Source organism: Natator depressus, chromosome 7, assembly GCF_965152275.1.
Source record: "Natator depressus isolate rNatDep1 chromosome 7, rNatDep2.hap1, whole genome shotgun sequence".
Lineage (NCBI taxonomy): Eukaryota > Metazoa > Chordata > Testudines > Cheloniidae > Natator > Natator depressus.
The window spans coordinates 95,829,921-95,855,119 of record NC_134240.1 but is presented as its reverse complement, the minus strand read 5'-3'; the positions used below and the strand labels follow the sequence as shown (position 1 = coordinate 95,855,119).

General features: G+C 39.3%; 1 protein-coding gene across 3 annotated transcripts in view; it reads left to right on the top strand.

Moving 5' to 3' along the window:
* The window catches only part of INPP5A (inositol polyphosphate-5-phosphatase A), a 419,434-nt gene that overhangs the window by 352,171 nt on the left and 42,064 nt on the right, over positions 1–25,199 (top strand). For all 3 annotated transcript variants that reach the window (XM_074959113.1, XM_074959111.1, XM_074959112.1), the window contains exons 10-12: positions 828–923; positions 1,498–1,572; positions 18,953–19,026. In XM_074959113.1, coding sequence (XP_074815214.1) covers positions 828–923; positions 1,498–1,572; positions 18,953–19,026 — 245 coding nt within the window. The remainder of the gene's footprint in view (positions 1–827; positions 924–1,497; positions 1,573–18,952; positions 19,027–25,199) is intronic.

Here is a 25,199-nt window from a genome sequence, read left to right as displayed (position 1 = left end):
CATCCTAAAGCTAATTAATACAAAATATTCTATAACATTAAAGCTAGTCTATAACCAGACAAATGGAAGAGAAATCAAAGACAAACCTGACACTCTGTCTGTAATTCATACTTTTGAACCTAGATAAGTGTTTAATTACAATATATTTTATCCTGAAGCCCTGAGACCCGCAAAATATTTAGGAGTACAGTGCCGTCGCTTGTTGAGAAGGTTGGACATACAAGAGGATTTGTTTCCCCAGCAGACTTAGCCCCTGCAGCCAATTGCAAAGTTATAAAAGTTTTGTTTATGTTTATAGATTGAAACCACATTTGAGCATGAAACTTTTACAATCGATTGTCGGGGTTCCTAAATTGCTACATGTATTACTGGTGGTACTTGAGCTTGAAGTTCCATCAGTTCACTTTACAATTTTTTAAGGAAGTGGTATGTGAAGAAACAAAGTTTGGGGACTGCTGGACTAGCAGGAATGTCTGTTGAGGATGGTCACAAGTAATGTGTGAGGCGGGATCACGTAATACGGTCAAACCTTTTAAAGTAAAAATATACAGTACAGTGAGTTAAGAAGTTAATATTTGCTTTAAGAAAGAATTTTCTTGGTTTTGTCAGTTTGTGTCAGAACATTAATGTAGCTCATTAGTTAGATTTTTAGTGAATGGAAATACATTAAATTAATAGTGTTTTGTATTTAAAATTGACCTTCAGCAAAAACACACTTTTCACTGAGCATTGGATCAAGGCCTTAATGTTTATTGATTGCAAAGGCTACAAAATGGGGGTTCATCTTTCTGATAAAATCATCTCTCTCTTGCTTTCTTTTTTATTAGACCCTTTGTACAAAGGCTACAATGCAGACTATCCGGGCAGCTGACACCAATGAAGTAGTCAAGCTAATATTCCGTGAATCTGATAATGACCGAAAGGTATGTAACCGAATACAGACATATCAGAGAAGATTGTTGAACATCTCCTTTTCAGCTTTGCAAACATCAAAGGCAAAATTTATCTCTGACTGTAATTTCTGGAAGTGACTTATCAGGGATGAATTTAGCTCCAAAAATTTAGTTACAAAATGTAGGCTAAGATAACTTAGCACCTGATCCTTTAGGGTGATGAGCATCATCTTGCAAGATTGGGCTCTTAGGTGTGAATTATTGTATGATTTGTGATGAAAGTGAGTTTTTGGAAGAGTGTATTCTTTTCTGAGAGGCACTTTACGTAGCCCTGCAAAAATTAGACTTATGCATCATCATTTAGGGGGAGAATATAGATGTCCACACGCTTTAGAACAGTTTATCTAATCTTGTTAGCTGTTTGCCAGTGAACCAAATGGGCTGACTGATAAGGAGAGAGATTTAGAGATCTAGAAATTTACTTGATTTTTTTTAAAGGGCTGAAGTTATAGAGTTGAGAATGACTGACTGACTGCCCAACTCATATGACCACTTGGGCCAGAAGTTCTTCCCTGATCTTTTTTTTTCTGCTTTACTTTCTCAGGTTATGTTACAGTTAGAAAAGAAGCTCTTTGACTATTTTAATCAAGATGTTTTTAGAGACAACAATGGCACTGCGGTAAGTTTGTGGCTATGGAACATTTTAAAAATAAGTAGTTTTTTTACATATCTACATTTACGGTGTGCATATGAGATTGGAAGTGAGACCCACTTGGACAAATGGCTCAAAAAACCATGGGTAAGTTACCCTTTTTTTGGTCTAAATATATTACTATGGATGGAAAATTGATATTGGCTATCTTCACACACCAATATTTTTCTCATTTTGAAACATTTGTTCCAATCTGTGCTTTGACACAGCCTTTCTTTATATTGTCTCACCAAAAATTGACTGTCCCATTTCCAATTCCATTTGATAGATACACAAGAGAAATGAAAACTTGTCCCTCTACAATTTATCTGTTTTATTTCTCTTAATTTTTTAATATCACCTTGAAAGTTTATAATTTTATTTTTCTTTCAGTACAGCTTTATCTGCTGAAAAAAGTTACTCCTCTTTATTGAAATTCATAATATACCAGTGGCATTTCAGATGACGGTTTTGACAATTTCACATACGTGAACCACATGCCCATACACACATACTTGTATGCAAACTCATATGCAGACATCATACTTTAACATATTACATTTCAAAATCAGCTGCCATTTCGTTCATGCACCGAGAAGCAGGAAATCTTCCAGATCAAGCATGGAAGGAAAAAGATAAACGATATAATGAGCCATTGGAGATAATCTAATCTTCATGGTCTAGTTAAACACGCAGCACCGTGATCACTAAAAACAAACTACCTATCTAAAAGGATAAATGTTCCTATGCCGAATTCAACCAAAAAAATCCATCGCATCCTTCATCAACCAGCGGTCTTGTACCAGCCTGACAGAAATTTAATTCAAGCTGGCTCCTGAAAATAATTATTGTATTTTAAGAGTAGTAATCATTGGTCGGGACATGATTGAATGTGTCCATGCCTATTGACTTTTTCTATGATTTATAGCTTTGTTTAGTCGATATTCCCATCGAAATTGTATAATTAATTATAAGTGGGGCTGTCAGGTCTGCAGGATGGAGTGCCCTGATGAGTATTTGGGAAGATTAAATTTTCCTTAGCTATACCGATGCAAGGCTTGGGAATTTTCACAGCACTATGGCTGTTGGATAAAGATGTTTTCTGTGTGTTTAGCAACTGCTTTAGCTCAAGATCCATTGATTTTCTGAGCTCTTTTTTATCAGTGTGGTGTCTCTTCAGTAACAGTGGAATTTGTGCAGTTGTGACAAGACATGACAAATATTTATTATAAACAGCCTACTTTATCATTGTCCATACACAGTTATTCCGTCTTTTTTACACTTTAATCAACAAGAATTCTTAAGATAGATGGAGAAATGGTTATCATGTTTATGAAAAATCTAAAACAGATACAGATTATCAGTTCAGCAGAAATACTGTCTTTTCCAGTCTGAAATATCTCAGGTCTAATATTTTCCAAACTTCAGCAACTGTCCCTGTTTCCTCCACAAAATGGCATGTACAATGAGTAAGTGAAGACCCTTCTATATCATTCTGTTTAAAAAAGATCAGTGCAGATAGCAACTTTACTAAGGTATGCAGTAAGATAGAAAAGAGAAAATTCATGTCAAATCTCTAACTAATGCAAAATTATCATAGAACATTAAGTGAGATTTACCTTAGTATTGTAATATACTTCAAGGACCCAGTTCAACTCTGGTATAACTCCATTGACTACAATGGAGCTACAGTGCCCACGTGCTCCAGTGGTGAGTGTTACAAAGAAAATAATGGGAAGGATGGAATGCATGAGTCACACGAGGCTGAACTTGGCTCTGATTGTCACATGAATTCCTAAATATAGTGAGTTTAAGTGGGCATCTAAAAGTAGTATCTTTGAGACAGAAGAGCTTAGAAACATTGGTCCTCAGATCCAGCCAAGTTCTCCTGTACAATACCTGTATGTCCTCCTGATCCAGAGGCTGGCCTGGGACCAGTTCAGCTCCAAGAACAAGTTTGAGAAGCCTCAGGGCTATTCTAACTTGTGCCAGCGAGTAAGAGCTTTCCAGGGGACACGACACTAGCTGAGGATTATTAGAGTTCTGTGGTGTTCCGGCCACTCTCCCTTTCTAGTTATGCTCCCAACACACCCAGATAGCAGAGGGCTCACAGTGTGGGGGAAATCCTCAGCTGGCTCATTAAGCCAGTTTCATGGCCTCTGCACCACTGGAGCAGGATCTACAATCTGGTCCAACATTCCTGGCTTTGCACTATTACGTGTGGAAAAGTCAGCCATAGACCTTAGCTGTACATTTGGATTTGCCAGTTTTAGAATGATAGGCATAAACAATAGGCATAAACAATATCATATCATATCTTCAGGTGAATGTCATAATTCAGAGTTTTTTAAATAAATCCACGCTTTTTCCATATATTTTTCAATACTTAAAATAATTTGTACTAACTAATTCAGGATATAACTAATTATTTGCTACAAGACAGCTCATGTTCAGGAATTTCCTGTTAACTTGAAAAACATTAGAAAGAAAAACAATTCAAGGATAATTAATTATTTAACCAGAAATAATCATAATTGTTATTGATTTGTGCAAAGGCACCATTAATTAAATGCTGCCAGTTCAGTAGCCAATTAAATAAATATATAGCAGGAATGTAAAAACTATTAATGACTGTAGGAGAATGATTAAATCATTAAAAATATTTTATAATCTTTAACCACTATCAAAAATGAAAAATGGTTCATACATTCATATATCTCACAAACTATATTCATGAACTATATCAGCAGGAAAATCATATTTTGTCCTCATGAATTTGACCATTACTGTACTGTAGGGGTTTTCAATCAACTCATTATCCTAACAGCTTTGAGGCTGATCCTGCTTCCACTGCAGCTAGAGGATAGTTTGGCCATTGACTTCAATGGGAGCAGAGCTGGCTTTCGTGATGTCGTTGAGCTATCTCGTGTACTGCTTGTAGAAACTATATTGTGACTATATGGGTATAACATTTGTCCTCCTTTCTTGCTGCATCCTCATGAAAAGACTGTCTGTACTTCTTCCTCTGTCTACTCTGTTCTTTTGGGACCTAGGACTCAATCTTTCCTAGAGATAAGTCACCTTTGCACTACTCAAGAGGCATAAAGGAGATTTAAGGCTGCCTTAGGCAGACAGCTGAAGACTGCTGCAGCTTGGGGGAATCCTTGGCTGCCTTTACACTGTCTACTTCCTGCATCACAGATACATCAGGAGCACGCTAGGGGCAGGTAGGGATAGGACCAGAGTGCAATGCAGTTTGGTGATCCTAGGCCAGTTGAATGATTCATAAGGAATTGTTCTTCCTAGCATTTGTGTTTTGGTCCAAAACAGACCCCAGCTGATTCTAGGATTGCCAGGTAGCGTAACGTTATCTCTGCCCTGCCACTTTTCAAATGCTTTCACATATTTCCCGCAGCAGTCTGTGGCAGCAGATCTGCTGACTCCCTTCTCTAGGTCCAGGAAAAGCCCAATAACCTTTGGTCTTCAGACACCATGAAAGGGAAATGTTTATATATTTCATCTTACTGTACCTTTTAGATGGGATAAGACAAAATGAAGGCTATGGCTGTGTTGTTTTTGTTTTGTTTACATCGACTGTCAAATACCCACTTCTTCCAGCAGATCCCAAATAACAGAGAATGGAGAATAAATTCCTATAACAAGTACTTCACCTAGCTGTCTAGCCTACTGTCCTGTGTACAACAAAAGATATCTTTCTTGAGGCTTAATCCCTTTGATCCAAAATCTTTTTAGATTAACTAACATACATAAGAGAAGAGAACTAGAATGTCTTATAAAAATGGTTCTGATTATAAAGATTGTGTTCTCCATATGTCAAACAAGGATTTAAAGTAATTATTGAGCTAATTAATTTGAGATTTTTTTTCTTAATGCAGGTGTTAATCTTTTCAAAATGATCAGCAATTGCTGATCTTTTAAATATTTCCAGGGAAACCTAAAGGGATTTGTGAGGGTGAGAGAGAGAGACGTTTAATCCACGAGGGACTTTTATTAAGCTTTTTTGTGTGAATGTGTGCTCATGAAGTTAAGGAACTGGCATCACTGAAAATGTATTAATCAACAGACAAGATATAGCACAATGCACTCTTCCCAATGGCCTTGGCTCTGACCCTTTTAAAGATAATGGGAATGCTGTCCACTAAGAACTAGATTAGGACGATCAAACGCATTTCATCAGGATTTGACTTGAACCATGATCCCAGAGGTGAAAAGGCAGAGGTTTATCCACTGAGCCACCTAGCCCCTGTCCAGATAAAATCTTGAATATGATGTATAAGGGGAAAATTAAGATAGAGAAAGGAAATTGACTGTTCAGGATCACAGGTGCCGAGGACTGGGGGAGAAGGGAACCTATACACCTGAATATATCAGAGCAATCTTCTTAATTTAAAGCTGTACTCTGAGGTGACTGTTTTTGACATAATATAAATGGGAAAATGACATAATGCATCCCTCCTTCACTCGAAAACAGTATTCACCTGCTAGGATTTTTGTTAGCTCAATTCAATACTTAGTCGGTGTGCAGTGGGATGGTTCTAAAAGTCCAAAATGGGGAACAGTGGAGGGAGGAAACCTAATGATCTGACCAATACATTCCACTAACAAATGTAAAGTCAGTAAATGTTTGGGAAGCTGGGTTATACAATTAAAATATGTCTCTTTCTACAATGTATCAGGGTGTCACATCAGTACAGGACTGGTGTTCCACATTCGTTGATTATTCTCTTGTATAATTGCTCTCAAAACTCCACGGTCACAAAACTACCAATAGTGCCTAATGATTCTTTGCTCCACTGTGCTGTTCTCCCTACTACATGTAAGAATCAAAACCAGTTCATGTGTACATGCAGCAGTGTTGAATACTGTTCTAAAGCATTCCATCTGTCCTTAGATTAGTATAGTCAAATGGGGGAAACCCTTGTATCCATATTAGAAGTCTGAATTCTGGCACATAGTCAATTTAATCCAACTGACATATTTTGATGTACAGGTAATTTTTTTAAACTGAACTGAATATGAGATAACACTATATTCTGTAGCACAGAAGCACATTTGTGTATACCTGATTACCCTGAAAGCCCAATACAGTAGTCCTTAGATAAAATTCTCCTTAACAAGAATGGGAAAGTTGCCTGAGTAAAGACTGCGGAATCTGGACCAAAGTCTTTGTTCAGCTAATGTGTATTTTTTTTTTTTAGATCCCCATAAGTAATGTATAAAATTCCTACATTTTTATGTCCGTATCAAATTGCAGTCCCCAAATCACACGTAAAGCACAGTACGTTCCACAATACTAATTTCCTAGTGGTACAAATTCATGTTGTATTTTATTACCAGAGACATTTAAAAATGAATAGACATATACAGTAAATCTATCAAACTTTAATTAGGAATAGCCTACTTATAAATCTTTTTCTAAAAGTTATTCTATTCAGACTTATATTTTGTGTATGCACATATAATAGGATATTCTGTGTATGTATAAATACAGTGCAATTGAATTGCCGTCACAAGTGTTACAATATAAATAATCTAAGTGTCTGTTCCAGCAAATAGCCTTGTAAGAGCTATTCATGGAAGTATGGTTTTGCAAGATCAGACCCTTGAAATCAAGGGGCTCCTTGTAGGCACAGGGATCTATAGAATCAGTTACAGGATGAGGACCTTATTAAAATCAAGCTAAGCACAAAAATGTTCATTTTGACTCTGAGCCTGATTTGGAAAGATTGCAATATTAGTGTAATAAAGTTTTATTCAACAACAGCTACCTCAAGTAAGGGATATACACTTTTGAGTAGACTTCTTTAGGAGTTAGAATAGGGACATGCAAACTTCGCCCAACTTGATGGGTTTGGAAACTAGCCAAAACCTGAACTCTCACCTAGTTTGTATACAGTGGAGCACATAACACTGACCCCTTTATTGTGGCTCTGCTGAAATGAAGATGGAGCATTGAATGATGGGACCTGTAGTCTTTGTGTTTTGTGCCTCTGTTTTAAAAGATGCAAGTGGCTTGGCTGCATTTTAGAATACCCTGGACTGTTTTTTGTTTAACCCTCAGCTCAGAGATATGGGAAGGGAGAATTTAAAGTTCCTTCTTGAGAACTACTTAAATTGAGAACTGCCAAAATTCAAGTTCTGAAATGAAACACTTTCTTTTGAACATATCCCAAAATAAAATAAGGAGTGGATCCTATCTGATGTGGATCAGGGTATTGACAGCAGTGCTGAGCTACTAGTACATTGCTGAGCATAGTGCTTGTTACCTACAATCCAACAGAGAAGTGTGTGTACAGGCTGGAGGACCAGGAAAAACAGGGTCTAGTATACATCATGAGGTATTGAATGGCTGCTAGGGAGGGTTAATGTATCATGTGAATCTTTCTGAAGCATTTCTGTCAGTGGCTGGCCCTCATGCTGCCCCGGCTCTCAATTTCTTGTGCAGTAGCTCTTAAGCACGCTTGAATAAACCATTACTCATGGCTGGCATTAAGAATAACTGAAAATCCCACAACATACGTAATTTGCATTCATCAAATTGTCCTCATATACTTATACTGTGGCCGCACCCTGATGCTAGCGGTTCTGACCCCATGTCCTGCCCACTTTCCCCCACAGTCATCAGTGCTCAGTTCATAGCAGGGATCAACATCATCATCGAACATCCCTTGATTCGAGGATAATCTCTACCACAGATTTACATCTAGGCCCTGAGATGACTCAGGAGTCCAACAGCAGGGATAGAGGTTGCTCATAGCCCCTGAATCAGGAAAACACTTGAGTGCACATTTGGAGTTAAGTACATACTTCAGTGTCTTCCTGAATAGAGGTGCTTTCCTGAACTGGGACCATATTGCTGAGCCGTAAGCACATTCTTCTGCACTATGCTCTATGTAGTCTCCCATCTCATACAGAGAGGTGTCATCCACCTCTGTGGCACCATTTATTCCAACCTCAGCCTGGACCTTACAAAGCACTCTCAGGGGAGGGCAGGGATGTGCATCTGAGGAGGGGGGAATATGGGGAAGTAGACAAGGAGAAATGGTGCCAAGATCCTTATGGAACAGTCTTACAGAACTTTAAAAGGAAGCAACCAATACAGCTCGATAGAAATTACTCTAAAAATCTATGTATGTAGCATAGTTGTAGCTGTGTCCGTTCCAGGATAGTAGAGAGACAAAGTAGGTGAAATAATATATTTTATTGGACCAACTTCTATTGATAAGAGAGACAAGCTTGATAAGAGAGACAGGACAACAGCGGAGAAGCTTGCAGACTGTTAATACGCCCTGAGGCTACTGTCACACTTCCCCAGCCCTTTTCACATTGGGGGAACTTCTAGGGGAGCCAGGGAAAGAGTCCCAGAGCCAGTGAAGACACATGGAGTTGCCGTGCAGATGACCCTTGCCTCCTGCACACACAACCCTCCCATGGCATAACCTTAGGAAAGCTCCATAAGTGGCAGTTCCCCTCAAAACCTTTTTCCTACAGGTAAACTCATGGCGTACAAGTGAGGTCCCAAAGGACCAGAGCAGGGCATGCATAGAACTTATCTTTAAAAGGGGGAACAAAGAAGACCTGGAGAATTACAGACTAGTCAACCTAACTTTGATACCTGGAATGATACTGTAACAAATTATTAAATAATCAGTTTATAAACACCTAGAGGATAATAGGGTGATAAGGAATAGCCAGCATGGATTTGTCAAGAACAAATCATGCCACAGCAACCTAATTTCCTTCTCTGACAGGGTTACTGGCCAAGTGCATGGGGGGCAGAGGAGGAAGCAGTAGACATGATATATCTTGATTTTAGTAAGGCTTTTTACACAAGTGCACAACATTCTCACAACATTCCCACTGGGGAAATGTGGTCTAGATGAAATTACTATTAGTTGGATGCATAACTGGCTGAAAGACCGTACTCAAAGTGTAAGTATCAATGGTTCGCTGTCAAACTGGGAGCACATATCTAGAGTGGTCCTGCAGGCCTCAGTCCTGGGTCTGAAACTATTGAGTAAGTTCATTAATGATTTGGATAATGGAGTGGAGAGTATGCTTAAAAAAACAAAAATTGCAGATGGCACCAGGCTCGGCAAGGTTGTATGCACTTTGGAGGACATGATTAGAATTCAAAATGACTTTGACAAATTTAGAGAATTGGTCTCAAATCAATAAGATGACATCAACAAGACAAATGCAAAGTACTACACTTAGAAAGGAAAAAATCAAATGCACAACTACAAAATGGGAGTAACTGGCTAGGTGGTAGTACTGCTGAAAGGATCTGAGGGTTATAATGGATACAAATTGAGTGTTTCATCAATGTGATGCAGTTGTAATAAAGGCTAATAACATTCTGGGATGTATTAACAGGAGCCATATGTAAGCCATATGTAACCCAACCCTCTAAACCCACCTTGCTTCAGTGGCTACTGCCAGTCATCATCTAGCCCCCGCTCACTGGGGCAGACTGCAGTCTGTAATGGCCACTCATCAGTGGCAAGGGGGTTGGACCTGCTGCCTTTGCCTAGCCCCTGGGCTGCCTCTCTGCAGCCCCAGTACCTTTTGTAGGCCTTCACCAAGGTCTGCAGCCTGGGGGTTCACCAGGCTGGAGCTCCCCAGTGCCCTTTGCCCTTCCCCAGCACTGCTCCATTTCAGGTACCTTGCTCTCAGGCAGCTCGCCCTTCCCACTCCAGGGCTAGAGTGAGAGTCCTTCAGCGTCTGCCCTCTTATCAGGGCCAGCTGGGCCCTAACTGAGCTGGTCACAGCTGTGGTCAGCTACACCGTCAGCTTCCCCTTATTTCTAGCTGCAGCCCTCTCCAGGGCTGCTTTTAACCCCTTTTCTGCGGGAGTGGGGCAGCCGTCCCATTTCAGCTGTTATAAAGACAATGGTGATCAATTGTTCTCCATGGCCACTGAAAGTAGGACAAGAAGTAATGGGCTTAATCTGCAGCAAAGGAGATTTTGGTTAGATATTAGGAAAAACTTTCTAACTATAAGAGTAGTTAAGGGAATAGGCTTCCAAGGGATGTTGTGGAATCTTCATCATTGAAGATTTTGAAAAACATGTCGGACAAACACCTGTCAGGGATGGTCTAAGTTTATTGGATCCTGCCACAGCGCAGGAAGTTGGACTGGATGACTTCTTAATGATCCTATTGCCATGGGATTTTGATGGAAGTTGATGATTTGGGCTCAGGTCCAATTTTGGCCTTTAATATGAAATGGCCCAGCTCAGACTGAACTATAGTATTACCACTGCAATACAAAAAAGTGTGGTTAATAAATATTTGCATTTAATAGTAACATTACAGGATAAGTTGAGGGTTTTCCTGTAAAAACGTTGTCACACTTGAGTGCTGGCTACCGTTTTGTGATGTTTTCTCTTTTAAGAGGAAGAAATTTAAAGAAGATTCAAAATGTAGATTAACAGACAATCTTAAAAAAAACAAAAACAGGAGGACTTGTGGCACCTTAGAGACTAACAAATTTATTTGAGCATAAGCTTTCATGGGCTACAGCCCACTTCATCGGATGCATTGAATGGAACATATAGTAAGAAGATATATATACATACAGAGAAGGTGGAATTTGCCATACAAACTGTAAGAGGCTAATTAATTAAGATGAGCTATTAACAGCAGGAGAAAAAAAAACCTTTTGTGGTGATAATCAAGATGGCCCATTTAGACAGTTGACAAGAAGGTGTGAGGATACTTAACATGTGGAAATAGATTCAATATGTGTAATGACCCAGCCTGCTGTAAACAGATTAAATCTGTGTTTGAGAGTTTTATACCTGAGACAGAGAGACCACTATTTCCCCAAGTCTTTATTTGAAGTCATTGGCAGTTTAGTTTGAGAAAGGACTGCAGAATCACTCCTCAAATATTTCCCTCTTGATTGTAAAGCTTATATTTTCCACAAGTCTTTTAAAGAGTGTGCACTTTACATGAGTTACTATGGCCAGACTTCACATATTTTAATTTTCTAAGGTCGTTTCTGTGTGCTCATCTCCTCTTTTTTTCTTTTTCTTTTTTTTTTTTTTTTGTCTGAAACTTCATTTCCCTTTCACAGCTGTGAATTCTCTGGTGGTTGCTGCAGATGGATTTGATAAATGCTGCTAATATCACCTTCTGATCTAACAATGCTCTGACTTTGGTCTGTAGGTCTTGATGAGTAATTGCCGTTGTTCTACTCCAATGACTGAATTAAGTTGCCCTGTTATAAAGGGTTCATACTTCTGTGATTTTAGCCAAGGCAGCTCATAGCAGTGTCCCTGTGGACATTGACCTTTTTCACGGTACCTTTTTACTCTTAAAGTCTAAGCCAGCAAAATTAACATGGTTTCTTTGACTAGCTAAGCTGTGTTAAAATTCTTTGATCATTTTAAATGTTCAAGTGAAATCATTTCTGAATTTAATATTCCGTGTAAATACTCTCTTAGGCCAAAATCCTGGTCCCAGTGCACAGCCTGAACTGCTGTAGGGGAGCTCTTTCTTCAGCCAGCACACCAGCTTCAGGACTGAAAGAGCTAATTGCAACCCCTCCACACTCACCTACTGCATCCCCATAAGAGGGAATAGCAAGTGGATTTGCATAGCAATGGATTCACGAGCCTAGCCCAACCCTATATCTCTGCTGCCCAGTAGTACATGGGAGCATCTGAGCAGGGCTTTGCTGCATACAACTCCTGTGCACATTCCCCAGATTCTGCAACCCACCGTGTGACTGATCCACACTGGTTCCCCTTGAAAAGGCTATAAAGGAGGGGGCAGAGAAAACCCACCTCTCTCCAGGCCTCTGAACAAGTATGCAAAGCTTTAACACAGTCACTTTTAACAGCCCTCTTGTAAACCCATGGAAACTGTAGTTCATAGTGGCAACACTCAGAGCTGCAGCAGTGCCACTATAATAAAGTGTGGGAACTCAGCCCTGCCATCATTCTATACACAGAATTCTGATTGAAGTTACTGCAAGTTTTGTATGGAGATCAGTGGTGGGATTAGTAATTGTTCAGGTACGTTGAACATTTGCATATGTCAGTGGTTGAAATGAAGCACCCATTGGATGTTCTGTGACACTTTAGAACTGCACTCGTTATCAATAACCTTATTGAATTATAAATGTTATAGGGGCAAATTTTGTCCCTTTCCTTCACAGACACCCCTTTGTTTTTCCACTGTTGAAATATGTCCAACTGTTCTTAAGTTCAAAGAGGCTTCATTATACCCAGTAACCAGAAATAATTTGCTTTAAGCCAATTATTTTTTTACAAATAAGTTATTACAATGTGAATAAAGCTTTTACGGTGGTATTGATCATGATAGTTAAAAAAAGATTAGTCACAAGTTCATGCTGATTAATATTGTCTCATTGTTTCCTTGTACTCCCACCTCCATCTGTCTGTACCACTCTGTTGTCTCTTGTCTTGGGGCTGTTGTACACTACAGAGTTAGGTTGGCTTAACTACATCTCTCAGGGCTGTGAAAAATGTCACGCGCTATGCGATATAATTAAGCCATACTAAATCCTGTTGTAGACAATGCTAGGTCAATGAAAGAATTTTTCTGACAACCTAGCTACCACCTCTAGGAGAGATGGATTTACTATAGTGACAGTAGAACCCGTTCTGCTGCTGTAGTAAGTAACTACACTACAATGTTTCTAGTGTAGACAAGGCCTAATACTTAGAGTGTAAACTCTTTAAGGGGTAGGGATCATCATTTTGTTCTGTATTTGCACAGTGCCTAGCACAATGGAATCCTGGTCCATAACTCGGGCTCCTAAGCACTGCAATAATGCAAATAATAACAAAATGAAAATCATATGGTTGGTTACATTAGTCATCATTGAGGCTAATGCGGTACACATCCAGATATTTCATGACAAATGTTATATTATTAGCACTTGAGCTGACTGGATTGCGAACTTGTCAGATTTCACTAACTAAGCAAAGTCAGGCTGTGGCCATTTCTAGACTACGTCTACACTATGAACTACGGATGTAATTCCCAGTTCACACAGCTGTACTCATGCTGTCCTCTGAGCTAGTATATTAAAAATAGTGGTGTAGCCGTGGAAGCTCGGGCAGTGGCAGCGTCAGTATGGGCTAGCCACACCAAGTACAAACCCACCTGAACTCCATGGGTGCATACTCTGAATGGCTAGCCCATATCACTGCTGCCCATGCTGTCATAGCTACACTAGTATTTTTAGTGTGCTAGCTCAGATGAGAGCTAACATAAGTATGTCCACATGAGCTGGGAGTCACACCCGTAACTCGTAGTGTAGACAGAGCCTTAGACTGAAAACCTGAAGGGAAAAGTCAGTAGATAGAGATCTTTCCTCTAAATCACATTCTAACCATTGTCCCAGTGTGGGATGATTGAGGACTTTATCTTGGTTGTACCATTTTTGGGTAAGACTTAAACTCAAGAACCTGAACACCATGGTCAGTAAAGATCCCACGGCAATGTTTGCAAAACTAGGAATCTTCTCCTTAGTGTCCTGGCCAAATTCTAACTTCGGTAATAATATCCGTCTCATATAAAATTACTCTATCATTTCTTTGAAAAAATCTCAATTAGTATAGTATAGTATAATGTTTCTGATGTTGTTATACATCTGCCATGTTCTACCTTATAAGTGACTGTATTTCATTATTAAATGAAGTGGTCCACCATGTTAGCAATAGCAGTAAATATTTGTATTATGGTAACACCTGAAGGCCCCCATTAGGATTGCACATTGTCCGGGGCATGGTACAGATACAAAAAGGACAAAATCCCTATTCTGTAGGGTTTCCAGCCTAAAGACACAAATAGACAAAGGGTAAGAAATGGGGCTACAGCACAGAAGCAAATGAGTATGGTGAAAAACTGGCGTAGATTTATTAGTTTCATCATGTTTATGAAACATGTAATTGAAGCACCTATGTACTTGCAAAAAGGCCCATCAAAATAATAATTAATTATAAAGGCCCAAATTCTGCAGTCCTTAAATTTTAACTCACTTCCTCACCACTGATGTCAGTGGTAGTTTGCCTGAGTAAGGACTATGTAAAAACCGATTCAGGACCTCAGAATTTTGACTCAAGAAGAAAGCTAAGTGGAAGTACAGCAACTCCAAACAGCAAACTCACATAAATAAATCTATCCGTTCAAAAAAAATGATGTGCTACAATCTGAGTTGAATCTCACACTTATACATCAGTGTATGTACTGTGCGCATACAAATGCATACTGTATATATTCACTGAGGTCCACTCGTATATGTGTGAGTGGACATGAGGCTAGGGAAATACTGGCAGATTATCCATCATGAATGGTTTGTACCATCCAACTTATAGAAACCTTGTGATTAAATAGTCATACGAGACTGTTCAGTGAATGTTGTAGGCAAAATACTCCGTTATGTAACTCCTTTGCTATCAGTGGAGTTATACCAGTAGAGAATTTGCCCCGTATCTTTCAACCATATGTATAAAGTATATAAGGTCAAGTTTGTTTGGAATAATGTACCTTACCTATGAAACTCTGGCTTGTCATGCAGTCCCTGTATCAGCTTCCAACTATAATACTTGAAACCCTGTTGTAATTGCTCAAATTACCCCAGCACTCCATATAACACCTAAAAGGCTTGGTTCTCAAGGATGATGTTACAATGAGTAAATTGAATGGGACAACATATTGATTTTCAGGCTTTCAATTGAATTTCTTTGTCATCTTCAAAACATGTAGGATGAACTACAACTATATTTAAACAAAGGTTACTATTACTGCAGTGAAATTATTCACAACACCATTTAATGCACAATATGAAAACAACTATAATCATCCTCAGAATCATTGTGCATAGCAATATAATTGGTTCATCCTTTTAAAATACAGAGATAAATAATTAAAAATAGGGGCCCAGTTCCCAATGACATTAAAGGTGCTCAGCACTCAGAGTGTTGTGCCCCTAATTACTATTAATAATAATAATTATTTGTATTACAGTAGAACCTAGAAGCCCCAGCCCTGGGCCTGAACCCCATTGTTCTAGGCATAGTACAAACACAGAAGAAAAAGATGCCCTGCTCCAAATCTAACCCTTTCTCTTACTGAGTTGAATTTAAGCTATTACAGTGGTTTGCGGTGTTTAACATTTTGTCTGGAATCTGTTGAGCTCTACCGTCTCTCATTAACTGACAGCTTACTCTTTGGGGCAAAGAACTTGGAAGGGGACCAATCTTTTATGTACTTCAAGGAAAACACCACTTACAATAATTTTACTCCTAAAAAATCAGTTATAATTTGCTAAAAATAAAAACACTACAAAATCTGAAATATACACTACATGCATCTGTGTCTGCAGTGGGTACCTGACAAAGAAGAGAGAAGCCCAAGTAGAGTTCCCACAAGAAATTCATTAATATATTGAACACACTCTCATCCTCTTCCACCGACCAGGAGTATCCAAAGCAGCTATTTGCTATTGGGGGACACTGCTTGAGCATAAAGGTGTGGATATTGGAGACAGAGTAGAAGAAATGTAGGCTTTCTCTAGTAAGCACCTAGAGAAAAATAAGTAATTTCATTAAATGAATAAATTTGTTTAAACATAATTCAAATACAGAAAGGTACTACTGTATCCAGAAATAATTCAATGAAGTAAAAATGTGCCTTTTAAACAGAGTTTTCTTTTGCAGTTGAGCCTTCCCCAGCTGTTCTAAGCAATCTCCAAACATTTCTTAATAATATTTTAGCAACCAAGCTGTTTCTTTGCATCCCACCACGTTGTCATTAGTTTTTGCTTTTATTGTTAACTTTAAAGGTATATCACTGCTTGTTAAAACTCGGGAGATGCATTGAGCCTCTAGGGTACAATACATTCTTGTTCCTATCAGTCATCTGTATCACAGCAATGTCAGCAGCTCATCTGCAGTACATAGCCCATAACTAAACAAGCCACCACCAACAGTACATAAAAACACCAGAGATCTCTTCAGATGTTACTGAGAAGTAGCTCTCACCGATGTGTCTAACCACTTAATCCTCTAGACTTTGGCCTCCAGTCAGTTCCCAAATATCATAACAAAAATAATCTGGATATACAAAGTTTAGAATGTTTGAATCCATATGAGAGGACAATGCAGTTATTTAACATCCTCAGCATTGGTCATTTATTCAGTTTTTGTATTCTTCTGACTTCAAAAAACCCTCTTTCCCCCTCCCCCCCCCACTGTTTTTTTTTTCCTTATAGTATGATTTTATTGGACAAAAGTAGAAAATTAAATTCTGTAAAACATATATTTTTAGAAGAGATTTTCTGGTTACCATTTGGGAGGGGTTTTGGTTGGTTGGCTGGTTTGGTTCTTTAAATTGGATTCAAATTTAGTAATTAGTGTCACTGATGATCTGGCTATTTTGGAGCAAGAAAAACCTGTTAATGTATGTATGCGTGGGTGTGGTTGTGTGTATACTGTACAGATAGATAGATTATAGATATGACACACTCTACATACTTAAATATAGGATTTGATCTTGCAAACATGCATGTTGAGTAATTTTACCCACATAGTTATGCCCAGGAAGTCAATGAGACTACCCATATGAGAAAAGTTACTTAACATGCATAGAGTCAAGAATCAAGGGGTAGCCGTGTTAGTCTGTATCCACAAAAACAACAAGGAGTCCGATGGCACCTTAAAGACTAACAGATTTATTTGGGCATAAGCTTTCGTGGGTAAAAAACCCATTTATTCGGGCATAAGCTTTCATGGGTAAAAAACCCAGAAGTGGGTCTTTTACCCACGAAAGCTTATGCCCAAATAAATCTGTTAGTCTGTAAGGTGCCACCGAACTCCTTGTTGTTAACATGCATAGAGTTTACAGGTTTAGGCCCCATATTTATGTATGTACTGTAAATTCACACATATACATTTGTAAACATTCTTCCAAAAATCATGCATAAAAATGGATAACTGTGTGCCTCGAGATTTGTCAAAATACTAAACCTTGTACAAAGTATCTCAAAATGGCATTTTTTGTGAAATGTTTCTCAACACACCGTTGTACAAATTGGTGAATAGAAACACGAAAACGTAATGCTTTCATGTCCACATGCGTACATGTAGACAGATACAATAAACAGATTCAAGGCAGCACTGAAGGAAAAAATAGGTGGACCATAGGGAGGTAGCTAATCAGCAATGCAGGTGGTTCAGGTAGCTGCTTTTCACACAGATAATTAATGTGAACAAGTAGCTGCTAATTGCACATTTCAGGAATGATTTATGAGGTGGTAGAGAGGAAAGAGGGACACAATCTAATTTCTTTGGGAACCTCTGCCATTCATACAATGGTATCAGCACAGCTGTGAGATGGGACATGATTAATTATTAGTGAACAGTGGGTAAACACACAGCCATCATAAAGGGTGCTACTTTGATGACAAGATTGTCAAAATAGAAAGTGGCACTTACTCAGGACGATGGTCAGTAACAGTGCAGATTTTGACCTTTTTTTACTCACTAATTCACTTGTATGTCAGATTAACACCAAATCTGGTTCTGAAATAAGGTTGTTTATGTCCATCAGAATGGTTATTGGTTTAACACAGACTGTTATCATTGACTTTTATTAACAGGTTTGTGTTTATGAACAAAAGACTACAGATATTATTTTCTTTGCTGTGGTCTCAAGGAAAATAAATTTGGCAAGGACTTATATAAACAGTACATTAAACCTAGGCTTATAAATGTGTCTGTTAAATATTATGTAGTGCCTCTGGCACACATACCTCTTTCCGCCATCTAACCTATACTGTGCAAAAATAGCTATGCAAAAATATTGCTTGCCTTTGTTTAGGAAGAATGATTTGCACATCCTTGTGTTTGCTGTACCTTCTTATCCAGGTTAAAGATCTCTTATATTGTACGTTTACTGACATATTTTGTGGCTTGATTAATATATCGATTTGCTAAGCATTTTTAAAGGTGTTAATTAGTTTTATCTCCGAAAAGATTGCTAATGAAATTTGAAAATCTGGACTAATCTTGAAATAGTAAATGTGCATGAGGTAGTTCTGTTTAAAGAGCAAAAGTTACCTGTTTCACTGAGATCATGAAGAAGGATTTTTTTTTTTTGATAGGGTGCCTTTTCATCTTCTGATCAGAACACTGAAGTGTTTTACATTGACCTAGTACTGATATTTCTTCTGTAAGGATGTATGCTCCAAATAAGATATATTACTAAAGTATGTGATCATTAAATCATATAGTAATACCAAAAAAAATTCAGTTATTGCAGTTTGATAAAGAAAACAAGTTGTTTAATTCTATTTTATTTTTTTATAGCTTTTAGAATTCGACAAAGAGCTGTCTGTCTTTAAAGACAAATTGTATGAACTGGACATCTCATTTCCACCCAGGTAAGATACATATACAGTCCACTTGTTTAACTTGATGGCTAAAATGTAATTGTTATTAGGGCAAGAAAGAGTGTATATATACGTATATATTTTGTTCCCACCATAAAGTTTGACAGCTCTTCCTCTATCCCCTCAGTTACCAGTATGAAGAGTGACACCTTACAGGTTGCATGCTGCTAATGCTCTACTGTCTGTAAATATCCCATCATCTGGATTCAAACTGGTCCCATATTTGTATAGTTGATTTCAGAATACTGTAATAAACTGGAGTGCCTTCTAACATAGACTTGTGTGTAGAACTTGAGTTTATAGCTATTTTTGTGCACTAAGCCCAAGTAAACTGTTCAGAAATTTTACCATAACAAAAAATAAATAAATCTTGGCTTCAAACCTTTGAAAAGTACCCCTACATGAGGGGGAATTGCACTAACTAGAAACTGACTTGAACAAAATGTGAAAGTGATTAGTCTGATTTCATTGCTCAGTTAAAAGATAAATATCAAGAAGGATGAAAAGAAATTGAAATAATTTTATAATCTCCAGTATTGTTAGTAAGACTGGTAATAAATGTGGGGTTTTTAAATAAATGTGATTTTTAAACCTGATCCTGTCCCCTGAACTGAATTTTAACAGTGATTAAACATCAACCATAAAGAAACAAAAACCAAGAATTTTTAAAATGACAGTACTATTCTGGAGAAATCCAAGAAAACTTTGAGCCATTTCTAAATATCTGTGACTCTATTTCAAGTAAGGAGAGCTCAACTCTCACATGTCTACTGCAGTTGCTTTGAAGTAAGGGAAAATAGTATCACAAAGAAAGCTAGAGTTGGGGAGCAAGAAGTCATAGAGAAGATGCTATAATTTGTATGGGGCAGAGTCCTGTAAAATCAAATAAAGTGTTATTGTATGTGTAACTAGGTTTTTTTTCCATTGGGGTAGACACAAAAGTGTGACGTTTTGGCACAATCTGAGAAAAAAATTGGAAAGCTTCCCTTTTTGTTATCATAGTCTCGTTACTTCTCACCAGCCAGCTGTGATACTGAGTATATTGATCCCTAGGGACAATGGAAGTATGCATGAAGTGGTTACCACTGCTCTAAATTGTTCTTATTGATTGAGTATGATAAGAGAAGACCAGTAGTGTATAAATCTCCAAGTGTATTTCATTAGCTATGTACCTGGTCAGAGAGGGGGAGGACAGATGGATTTGTTACCAGGATATAGACCACCACGGAATTTCACCAGTATTAGCACTGTCTTGTAAGAAATTGTAGTTGCCTTATTTATTAATGGCAACTATCAGATTAGGCTCAGTTTATGGGATAACATGTTCTAACATACATTGCATTAATGTTCAGGTTTGGCCGCAGTATTTCTGAATATACGAATTATTAATACATATAATTACATATATAGCTTAAAGTCCAGCCACTACCCCCGGTATCAGTGACATAACTGTAGTGCTATGCTACTCCTAGAAAAAAGAGCCTCGAGCCTCCAAGAGCTGGTCGTATTGCACGTCATTAGAGGCACAGCTGGTAGAACTGCCTGTTAAGGTTATTTCACACTTCTCAATATAAGACCCTGTTTTCACTTACATATAACAACATTGCCAAATTTTATCTGTTTGGGCAGATATTTTCCACACTGCATATTTACATCACGCTAAAGTCTTGGGAAAATTTCAGCCAAAATTATTCAGCCGTTTCCCAGAACAAAGCTAGGGAAAATTGTTGATTTGCCCATATTAAAAAAATTTTGAGACCTTTTCTAGCATCCCCCTGCTTTGAATCAGGGCCTTGAAATTTGGCAGGGAATAGCCTTTTGTCAGGGATATGCATTTTACTGTTCCCAAGAAAAGCAGCCTAAATTTGGCCAAGTTGTAAGCCTTTGAAAAATCTTGAGTTCACACACTCTCAGTAGAGACTTCTTCAATTTTGGCAGCTAAATTCCCCAAAGATTCCATTTGCACTGGACATGCTCCAGCCCCGGCCTGAGCAGAACTTTCCCTGCAATGGCAGCTCTGGACAACTACTGGCAATTGGTCTGGGGACCTGAACTGAGAACAAGGGTATTGTCTCCTGTGCTGGCAGTGCCCCCTCCCACACCACTGGGCCAGGCTGCATGGAAGAGGAAGCAAACTGATTCACATGCAGAGGTGATTGGGTCAAGGAGTTTAGAGGGAGCCTGGGACTAGAAGATGGCAGAGGGGAAGAGGGCAAATGGGAGTTGAAAGAGGAGACTGGGACTGATGTGGCAAGGACCCTGGAAGCTAGAGGCAGAGTGTAGGACTGGGAGCTGGGTATGTGGGGAAACTGGGTCTGGTTGGGAAAGGAGACTAGGTCCGGGAGCTGAAAGAGACTGTGACTGGGTAGGTAAGAACACTGGGACTGGGAGTTGGCAAGAGAAATTTTAAGGGGAGACTAAGATCAAATGAGGATCCTGGGAGAGAATGGTACTGGCTGGGCAAGGAGACCAGGACAGAGAACCATTGGGGTTTCAAGAAGGACATGGTCAGGGAGGGGAAATAGATCTGATAGTTCTGATAAGGAACTGAGATGCAGGGAAAGAACTGGCTCTAGCCAGGTGGATAGACTGAGACAAGGATTCAGGGGGTGTGGGGATGGATGCAAATCTTAAAATTGGATGAGGATCCTGGGGAGGAAGATTAGGACTAGAAGCCAGTGGGAATTAAGAACATGAGTGGGGGGTGGGAGAAAGATCAGGTGAGAAAGCAGAAGGAGGGAAATTGAAATTGGCTGAGGAAGGAGACCGGGACTAGGGAGGAGATGAGGTGCGGATTCTGGAGAGATGAGACTAGGACTTAGTGGGCAAGGAGACTGAAACTGGGATGAGAAGCCTGAGAAGTGGAGACTTGAGACTGGAACAAGGAGCCAGGGACGGGCAGGGGACAGGGCAGAAGGAGTCAAGCTTAGCACAGATGGGCAGAAGAGTCTATGCTCACTTGATCATACTCCCCTCCATAGCCTGGAATGGAAGCCAAAATTCCTGAGTCTCACCATTCCTCTGTTGTCAGCAAATATCTGTGAAACACCCTGACAAAGTAACCCATGCCCCTCTAGTGCTAATCCATGTAGCATTTGGCAACGTACTACTGCTATCAGTTACTCTGTTAGTTCAAATGACAGAGGAAAGTGTAGTGAATCCAAAGGTTCCAACCCTGCTGATGACCCATGCAGGTGTCAATATGATGCCACATAATGGAATTTTTTTTTCCAGTTTCTTTTTTAAAAAAAAACAAAACCTAGGAAACTATACAGAAAAAAACTATGTTAACAGACCATTCTTAAGATTGCAAAGTCAAGCATGCAGAAGTTAGAAAATGTCTGTGCAACCTTAATTCAGCCCCCTTGGGCCAGGGGCGGCTCTACGAATTTTGCTGCCCCAAGCAGTTGCCGCTGAATTGCCACCAGTGGGGGAGCTGCCGCCAAATTGCCATTGCGCCCAGAAGAGCAGTGGAGCTGCCACCCAAAAGCCGCCGCGGGACACGGACTGCCGCCCCATTCTGAATGCCGCCCAAGCACCTACTTGGAAACCTGGTGCCTGGAGCCGGCCCTGCCTTGGGCATATGCATTATGATACAGTCTTTAATTACATGATCACATCCTAGTTTTTCCATAGGATACAGGCCTGATTTAGTGCACAGGATGGACCAGGTCTGAGGAAGAATGAGTATTGTACAGCGAAGGAGATTGTTGTCTGTAGGACCCATGCTTCATGTGTTGTAGCAGTTGGAAAGCGTGTACTGAATGAGCAGAGGATTGCAGAAAGAGAAAGGATGGTCTCGTGATTGAGATAGTTAAATGGTGCGCTGGGCAACTTGATTCTATCGTTGCCTCTGCCATGGTATTCCTCTGTGATACTGTCATTTAAACCAAACTTTTCACAGTTGGTCACTAACTGTGTGTTCCTCATTTTCTGGGTGCCTCATTTGAGAGACGGAGATCTGATTTGAAGAAGTGCTGAGCACTCAAACCTGCAACTGAAGTCAGTGGGAGCTGTGCTTAGAATATACGAGGTACTATATAATGCTAAATACTCTGAAGAATCAGATTATAGGTTTCTCAATTTGGGCACCCAAAATTAGTGGATTCTTGTAACTTTAATGTCTCTGTGCCTCAACCTCCTCCTTGCAAAATGGGCATAACAATAGCCCCCCCTCATCTCACAGGGGTGTTGTGAAAATAAAATAGTGTTTTTATCGCACTCAGATACTATAGTGCTGACCACCACAGGAAAGCCATGAGAAAATTATAATATTCTATCTTCAGAGCAAGGTATAAATAGTGTGCAGTAAATAAGATTTAGGGCTGTACATTGAACAATGAGAAGAAAACAAAATATCGACTAGTTGCTCATTAAGTGAGTAATGTCCAGTCTGTGCTTGCAGTGAAAAAAATAGTACCTGATCATGTAAATAAAGACTGTATGATAATGCATATGCACAGACAACATTAATTCTGCCATTTTCTAACTTCTGAATGGTTGACTTTGCAACCTTAATAATGTTCTTTTTAATGCTTTTATATGTAATATACATTAACCTTGATAGGCAAGGATATATTATCTTGTAGCGAGAAAAATGGTGCTTGAAAATGGTCTGCTGTGAACAGGAGCATTAAGAACATGAAAAAATTATATGCACAAGAATAGGAAGTTGAATGGGTAGCAGCTTGTGTGTGTGTAGTCTGTCGGTTCGACAACGACGTTTTCATGCTATCTCTTTTTGTGGATTCTGGAGTGACCCTGAAGTCCAAAGTGTGACACACATGCTCATGAGCAGATTGGGCAGACAAAGTCATTGGTGAGCATCTTGGTAGCTATAGCAGTAGTATGATGTATTTCCCTTGCAGCTAACAATCGATTATTTCTGTCCTCTTCAAAGGCTTGGAAAGCTCTGAGTGCTGTGTGTTGCCAGGCTGATCTATTTAATGCAGCCTTCTCAAGATCATCCAGTTTTATTGCACCAAAGTGTATGCTGTTCTTGATGCTTTCCTTGTAGCACTTTCTGGGGCAGCCTTGATTCCGATGTCCCTGTGCAAATTCTCCATAGACAATTTTTCTGGGGAGTTGATGTTCAGGCATCCTAATGATGTGTCGTAGTTTGGCTTTTATCAGCATGGCATCGATGCTTATGGCATTTGTCTTTTGGAGAGAACCTGCCAGCAGACTCCATAATGGTACGCAGAGACCGCATATGGAAGGCCTCTAACTGTTTGATATGCCATTTGTATGGTGTCCAGGTCTCACAGCCATAGAGGAGAGATGTGAGCACAAAAACATTATAAAGTTTTTTTGTTTAGAGGGTTATGTTGTGGGATTTCAGGATTTTGCTATGTATTTTTCCTAATAAATGAGAAGCTTTGTGTAGCCTATTCGTGATCTCCTTGTCAAGAGATCCATCATTGGAGATGTTGCTGCCGAGAGAGGTAAAACTGTCAACTTGCTTTTAGTTGGATTCCACTAACGGATGTGCTAGGGGATATGGCATGAAGCGGTGAAGATAATTGGTGAAACACCGCAGTTTTATGCAGGCTGATTGTGAGGCCAAACAATTTTGATGCTTCAGTGAAGTGACCTATGATGCACTGGAGATCTCCCTCTGTGTGTGATAGGAGGGTACAATCATCTGCAAAGATGACTGAAGACTGCGCTGTCGTGTCTGTATCTGATGTATATGTCTCTGCTGAGCCCATTTGTAGCATGGTTGAGAACTTGGGTGAAGAAGAGGTTGAACAGTACAGGGGCAAGGACACAGCCTTGTGTGACTCCATTTGAAATGGGAAAGGAGTCAGTGAGATCTCCATTAAAAAGTATCTGACCTTGCATCGCCTCATGAAATAAACGAATGATCTTTGCCAGTTTTGGTGGGCAACCAAATTTGCTGAGGATCATTCATAATCCTTCTCTATTGACTGTATCAAATGCTTTTGTCAGATTAGTGAAAATACTGAACAGATTCATGTTTTGTTCAATACGTTTTTCTTGTATTTGCCTGATACTGAAAATCATGTCTGTGGTGCTACGACCAGGTCTGAATCCACACTGAGTGTCAGGTAGATTGGCTTCTGAGACAGATTAAATCAGTTGGTTCAGGAAGACACAAGCAAAGATTTTTGCAGCAACAGATAGGAGAGATATTCCATTGT